Here is an 8,079-nt window from a genome sequence, read left to right on the forward strand (position 1 = left end):
TAGTCACAGAAAACTGTTTCTGATTTAAATAAGTATGCAGATTGATAACAGAATCGAAAACAAAACAAAAATCTTGATTTCTCCCTTAACAATGAGGGTGCTTGGATCTCCAAGATGAAGGCTCATTTTTGACTTCTCAATTCTTCTTAGAAGTGGTACTGCACAGATAAAACTCTGATCCTCTCACTTCATAGCATATATTTAATATTATTAACTTGAAAATAACTATGCTTACACCTGAATTCCAAAACAAGAGATTAAAAGCAAGAAACCTCTTTGATTTATACACAGTGACCACAAGCAGGGTGCCAGTTTTACCAGTCTGCGCTGCTACGGCAGGTCTTTCCCGACAATGACCAAAACGCTGTTCCAAAATCCTCCCCAGAGTGGGCCACATCTCCCCTAGGACCCTGACATTAAGGCCCAGACTTCACAGCCCTCTATGCTTACAAATGTTGCCTGAAGACAGAGTTTATGTGAAAGATTATATTTCTATAGATCAATATATTTAAAATTCTGCACAAAACTGATATCAAAGCCATCAGTATGGAGATGTTATTTCTCAGGAGTGGCTTAGGTGGTCCCGGAAATCAGTAGACCTAGATGCAAAGTAGTATATTCAAGGGAGGGAGAGAAGTATCATGTTTTTGCAACTGTGATCTCTGCCTGTTGATCCTGCTAGCACTGCATAAGGACTTGTCCTGCCCTCCTCGTCAGAGGTAGGATGGTAATCAAAGTCCAGATGATGAAGATCATAAGAGCCTCAGATTTTCCAGGAGGAAAAGAAGATTTGCCTCAGGCACTTGTTTTTTCTAAGATGTACAAACACAGTAATACAACAAAAGTTCAAAACAGAGAACAATGAGCAGAGACATTGAAACTGGGGGGAAAAAAAAGGAAAAAGGGGGGGAGTGGTAATAGACTTAGTAATTGGCTTAAAAGTCATTCAGAAGCTTTAGTTTCCTTTACTGTTTTCCAAGTTTCCTCAAGCTTTCTATAGGTCATAAGTGGCAAAAATATATTAATACTTTAATACAGCATTAATAGAAACATGTTGAAGACATTATAAAGCATATATTCCTAAATATATTAAGAATAACATAAGACGACACCGGGCTAAGAAGAGCCTTGTTTGGAAGCCTGAGGCAGCCGGGGAGGGGGGGGGGGGGACAGGGGCCACACAGATCTAAATGAATGAAAGGTAATTACTTGCTGCACACTAATTTGCCATTAAGAAACTTGAGGAAGTCTGAGGATGGAGGTGACGTAAGATTTTGTTTGCTTAAGTGTGGATGTCCAACAAGAAAAAAACCTTCCCCCCCCGAAAACTGATGTCTCCCTCATACTTCTCTTGCTAAGTGCCAAACTGATAGTGTACTCTCTGTTGTCCCAAGAAGAGTGTACACACAGATCCAGTTTAGTACACTATTCAAATATCGTATGAGATAAAACTGGCTTAAGAGAGCCAGAGGAGGATTTTATCATTTGTTGTATGGAGAGATCTAAAAATAAGAGAGGGAACAAAGGAAGACTTCTTTGAACAAGTCATTTTAAGATGATTTTCTACATAACTAAAGTACTGCATTTATGTATGTTAAAAAGCTAAATAGTTTTATACAGTACAATGACCTTCACAGAACATTAAAACTGAAAGCTTAGGACTCCAGAACTCTATATTCATTTAGCTTTTAAAATACACAAGTGTATTTTAGAAGTAATTCAAGAAGCAATCACTAGCTAAAACTCAAGTTACCTCACATTCCATCCACAGTAGTGCACCAAGTAAAGGACTTCTCCACCTTCGATGTCAGAATCTTTAATACTAGCTTCATACATTTTTTGATTTTTCCCTCTTCCATACCGCACTTGGACTTTCATGCCTGGTGGATAGCATTCAAACTCTTCTTCCTCATTGTTACTGTTGTCATCTTCCTCCTCCTCCTCTTCTTCCTCCTCCTCTGCTTCTTCTTCATCTTCATCTTCTTCCTTATTCGTGTCATCTCTTGAAAGGTTTAAAAAATTGTAGAGTTAATATGAGATACTTCATAAGCTTTTCAGTTCCAAACCACATATATTGATAAATATTGTGGATGCATTAGAGACTGGGAAACAGCAGGCTCCAAATATGTGAAAATGACCCATGTGCGAATAATATCAGCAAAATAGGATATAGCAATATACACAACATCCAGTGATTGTAAGGTGCAAAAGTGCCTTGGCTTAAAGAAAAATACTCCATCAGAATCTGTAGGAGCAGAAGTTGTTCAAACTCATCTTTATATGATCCTTCATGCAGTCCCTTTGCTTAAATACCATTTTTCCAGTTCAAACTCATCCTTTTCAATACAGAGAAAGTTTCCTATGTTCCATTTTTCAACACACAAGTTCTACAAATGCTTCCTGAAACTTGCTTCCCCAACAGATCCATGCTCTTTTAAAATCAACTGTTTCTATCTCAACACTTTGAAGTAACTGCAACTAAAAGCAGATTTTAGGCAAAAATACCCTATAAAAGACTTTAACAAATCAAGCAACCGGTACTAATTTATGACCTTGCCATTCCTTGCCAATTATGCTAAGAGTCTTCTAAATATAAATCAAACTTGCATTCAAAATCAGTTTATTTTGAAAATAGTCAACACCTGCTTGTGTATTTATACAATAATTAAATGCATCTTCAGACATTTGGAACAATTTTCAGAAGCACTAAGCACCCACAAGTCTCGCTGACCTCAGTCAGTGGCAGCTACAGGCTGCTCAGCAGTTCTGAAAGTTATCTCCAACCAGCTTAGAGGCAGACAAAATGGCAGAAGTTATGGGAGGGGGGAGAAATACCTTTTAATCTTAAATAGCTTTACAGTACATTACTATTGGCCCTCACACTATTCTAAACCCACTCTATGCAACACAGACAGATTAGGACTGCTTACTAAACTCACAATAACCACAGGCCACTAATAATTTAAAACCTGAGGCTTGGAACAGATATACTTGGATGCACTACAAGCTGGATAAGAAGAAATAACTGCTGCTCCAAGTCCAATTCACACCCATATTTAAGTAAACCTCAAACACAAAAATTCATATTTAATAATCTAAATCTTTCCATGAAATTTTCCATAGAAGATTCTCATTCAGACCAAGCAACTTTCTCTCTGGGAAGTGATCAAACATTTTAATTATTCAAATGCTTCTTAGTAGAAATAATATTGCAATATTATTATCTAATTAGCTGCCAAAAGAGAATTCAAAACAATGAGCTAAATTCAATCCTAGCACAACCACACTGACTTAATAAAATTACTTCAGGAATGAATGTTGCCCTTTATACACATACACCATGAAACAAATACTGAAATTCCCAGTGTTGATGTCTTAATAGAGGTATTTTGTATTATTTGGTTTAAGTTCTATGTTGCATGGACCAGATACTTCTGTTTTGTATGGACAAGATCTTAAATAGATTATATAATATACTTTCAATGTGCTACTGCACTACTGAAGTTAAGACCACCAGAGTTAATAAACTGGAATATAAATGAACGAGCTTTGCAAGCTCATTTCATTTCCACTACACACTATATTGCAAAATCCACTTCCCAAAGAAATCACTAATAAAACTCCCAAAAAACTCAGCTGAAAAATTCCTGAACAGAATTCCATGACAAACACAACATTTATCATTCAGTAATTTAATCACTCTTAAGTTACACTCTGCTGCACTAAATCAAAAACCCTAGCTAATTACAACTCTGCAGTCATCGTCATTTGAAAGCTAAAAAGAAATCAGCATCAGGAGCAGAGCCACCACTGCTCTGACAAGAAATGAGCTTGTGATTTCCCATTACTGTGAAGACTTTCAAAAATGTAATGGACCAAACTTTGTCAGAAAAAGTTAGTGGCAGAATCCTTGAATGATATCTGTAAAGAAGAAATGCCTGCCTTTAAAGGAGACATGGGATTTTCCAAAGTCTGCCAATCGTGGTGCCAGTGGCTATTTGGAGGTTCAACAAGTTTGTAGCCTCTCACCATGCATACACTAAGACTTTCTTGGTGTCTCAGATTTTCTACAAGGACTCCACGACAACATCAGGACCTCTCTGGAATAGATGTGTGAAATTCTCATTGTGAACTTGAGCAACTTGGATGGTCAAGTAGATATGTAGAGAGCGGACTGTACATAGGTGAAGGCAAATGTCAGGAAGCAAAAGCAAAATGGAAGCAGAGATGATTGCAATTAAAAAGAGTTTTCTGAAGAGTGACTTGGTTAGCGATCGTAAGCTGGAGATTCTAAGAAACCAAACAAAAAGCGAAGAACATTCATCATTTGGGGAGCAGAAAAACCTGTCACACTCACATAGCTCCTGGAACAGAAAAACACATTCCAATGGTTGCAAAGAAGAAAGGATATCTGTTTTACAAGGCCATAAAAAGCTCAAACTTGGCCATGCAGATGAAGGAGAAGTCATGACTGCCATGAAACGGAAGTTTGTAAGAGAAAATTGTGACTGTAGCCATACAGCATGCACAGTAATAATCTCATTTGACCACATATATATGCACATGAATGTCATTTCTTGTAATGTTGTTTAGTCAGAATCCCATAAAAAAAGGAAAGAAACAAGCATCTTGGCAGCAGTCACTGTCAACTAAAAAAACCACCAACAACACCCCAAGCAGTATTAGCAGTATTTGTCAAAGCTGCAACAACTTGAACGACGCAGGCAGCAGCTGATGAAACAAGACAGCAGCAAATGTGCATGTGTATTGTGTAAGGAGACACAGAAATACAGGTGTAACCACCTTCCAGAAACCAAAAAGGACCATAAAGCTTATTAGGACTTGGTAGCATTTTCAATTACAACCACAGGCTAAAAAAACACCCCCACTGCATGTCCCACAGAATGAAAACATACATCTTTAGAAGCAGGAAATGAATGAGTTAGAACTCAAAAAACATTTGTTAATAATAAAGCAAAACTATTGAAGTGTTTGGATCATACAAACATTGCATATCATTAAATTCAAAAAACACTGTAAAATAGTTTAAAGGTTTAAAATGCTTAAAGTGCTCAAAAAATATACATATGGCAGATGACCGACAAACCCATAATACAGTTAAGTATACTACCAAATAAATATTAATAAGCTAAATAGTGTATGCTATTACACCACTAAAGAAACTGCATCATCCTGCAAACTTGTTTCAATCCACAGTCTCTGGCACCAGCCGCATGGTTGTCACAAAACCCAGGTGCAGCTTACAAGACAGGGCGTGATTCAGATCATTAAATCAGCCTTCTAGGATCCCTGTTTTGCAGCAAACCTATACCTACTCTAATATACTTCCCCTGACAAACCATGCTGACACACACACAGCAGGTGAGTTGGCAAATGCAAGCTAATTTTTCAAGAGTTATTCTGAAACTTGAGGAAGCAAGATTATTTCAATTATTGCTTCAATTAAGTCATTACAGTTAATTGAACCACTAGCAAAAATAAATTCCAACGTAATTGACACTTCAAGTTCAGCAATTAGCTTCTATTTTTGTTTTCCCCCTTTTTTCCCCCCCTTCCTCTCATCCTAAAGCATTATTTAACCTCTATTTCACATAATACAGGATTGGAAAATTTGAGCTCTCCCTCATCTTCTGGCTTTATTAATTACAGCTGTATTAAGATGCAGGTATCTTCTAAACCATGAAGAGGCCACTAAGACCTGGTGTTATGCCATGACACTAGAGTCCCACTCCCAATTAAAAAAAAAAAAAAAAAGAGAAAGAAAAAAAAACCCACACCACACACACCAATATTTATTTTCCCTCAAAAGTTGCAAAAGAAAGCCTAAAAACACAAGCTCCATGTTACTGGTCCAAGGACTTCTGCCTACATCCACAGAAAATCTGACTGAACGCATGGTTCAGTCCATCATTCTGAGGAAAGGGGAAGGCACTAACTTCTACTGAGCCACAACTGAGAACGGCAACTAGTATAGCACATTTTAACCATACAAGCGTATACTTTGTTAAAAAGGTTTTCCTCTACTGCTGTGAATGAGAGAAATGAAAGGACCTCATGTTACTGCTCCGAATCATTCAGCCATATTTTTAAAATATTTTGAAACATTCTTCAAATGGGTAACGGGTAGTTCAGAAGTTTGGCTGAGGAGTATGGAGCTTTTCATTTTTATGGCATTAATTCGCACTCAGCTTGAAAACATCTACTCTCTGATGAATGTTTAGGGGCTTGCTCAGGCATGTAAGTCTCAGTGACAGCTACCATGGTTAATAACTCTGTAGTGACCCTAGGCTATGTGAAATGCGATGATCAAACCATTTTTCCACATCAAAGATGTCCCCCTTCCATTCAAGGCGAAGCACTTGAAGCACTGGTATATAGCACTGGTACATTTACACTGCCGCATTGTTACTATTTCATTAGCACTTTATTGCCACATCAAAAGCGATCAATGGATTTCCTGTGCGTATTCTATTCTTTAAAAAAAGCAATTATAGTATCTGAAAAATGGGACTATACAAAAACTTCTTTTCAACACAAAGGCAGCAGGAATGCACAAACACAACATATATCACAATTAAGAAAAGCACAGAGATACATTCTATGAATGAAGCTGTGCAAGTATACTTCCTATAAATGCATCCTTCTTGCATACATACCAACAGTCTAAGATTCAAAAGAGACGTTCACACAAACTGTGCAATGAACAAGATGCACTTCTCTCCCTTCTCCCAAGCTAAATAAGTGCTACACAAACCTAAATCAGACTGCAGAAAGCTATCTCTATATATAGGTAACACAGATCCAGAAGCCAAAAGACATGCTATCTGTTTCAAATCTCCCTCCTTCTCTCCAGAGTATTTGAACCTTCCTGCTACCATTTCAGATTCACCACCGCACAGCTTTGTGATAGAGCAGTTTGACAGATAAGGAACTAAAGAAAACATTGCCTCTAACAATCTGTTATCTCCCACATGTGAAATGGAGCTTCTGACTATTACATAACCTTGCTGTAAGTTGCTTTCAGAAAATACTTATCAAGAGCTTCCAGAGAATTTGTAACTTGCGTACAAACAAAAGCCCTCATCAACACAGGCAGAGCAGGTAGTCAGTAAAACCCTAGTCAAGTCTTTATCATGTAACAACGCCCATCCTAACTTACCTCTAAGTTCCTGCTTTTATTATTCTCAGCTCCTCCCCTTTGCTTATAGGGGAAAAAACACTTTTATTGCACATAGTAATGCATACAGTGGAGATCAAAGATTAAGATTTTTCCTTTGTTTATCTCCGTTGAGGACTATCAAAGAGATTTAGCATTTTCACCTTTTCATACTGTCACAATAAGATAGTACCAATTCCCAGATAAACATCCAGTCAAGACTTAAACATGGCAATATGGGACAACCAAAAGTGTTTAGGTTTCTAAAAGGCTGTACTGAAACACTTTCTCCTGTATTTTTTGGATGAGTTCACAAAGTGGACAGTTTTCAGAAAAAAAAAAAAGTTTCATAAGACCAAGTAAGAATTGCATTTGTTGAGCATGGGAAATGACAGCAAGGTGAGAAAGAGCAACTTAAGGACCCAGAGATGACAGCCCCTCCTGACGCTAAGATTTTAAGGCAGAACCTCAGGCAAAAGAAGGCAAATGCAAGAATAAAGTTTCTTGCAATCTTCCTGTACTGTAACTAAGACGACATCGAAGGATTTTGCCTGGTCACCTCAAAAAAACAAGTACTACACCAACACACAAGTCTGATGCAACTTTTGTTTTGTTTTTTAAAAAAACAACAACAGCAGCAATTGTCATCCTGATTCTGGTCACTGAACCTTTCAGGTTCCTGACGGAGGCCTGTTCCCGATGTTTTAGAAAAAGTATAAAAAAATCCCTAGAATTAAATTAACCAGCTGAAAAAACTTCTTACTAATATTGGTTAACTAGCAATTAACATGCACTTCAGTTCAAAAACTGTATCTATTATAAAATTTTCAAAGGCTCTCTTACTCTTGATTTTCTTAGCTTGTATTAAAAACTCCATTAGGCTCCTGGCCTCAGTCTCTTGG

At 37.4% G+C, this 8,079-nt stretch overlaps 1 protein-coding gene across 6 annotated transcripts in view; it reads right to left on the reverse strand.

Moving 5' to 3' along the window:
- Window positions 1-8,079, reverse strand: part of ARID4B (AT-rich interaction domain 4B) — a 98,972-nt gene that overhangs the window by 21,556 nt on the left and 69,337 nt on the right. For 5 of the 6 annotated variants that reach the window (XM_067293472.1, XM_067293473.1, XM_067293474.1 and 2 more), the window contains one exon: window positions 1,754-2,002. The exons of the other annotated variant lie outside the window; for it this stretch is intronic. In XM_067293472.1, the coding sequence (XP_067149573.1) occupies window positions 1,754-2,002 (249 nt within the window). The remainder of the gene's footprint in view (window positions 1-1,753; window positions 2,003-8,079) is intronic. 6 annotated transcript variants of the gene reach the window in all.

This window comes from Apteryx mantelli, chromosome 3 (assembly GCF_036417845.1).
Source record: "Apteryx mantelli isolate bAptMan1 chromosome 3, bAptMan1.hap1, whole genome shotgun sequence".
NCBI lineage: Eukaryota > Metazoa > Chordata > Aves > Apterygiformes > Apterygidae > Apteryx > Apteryx mantelli.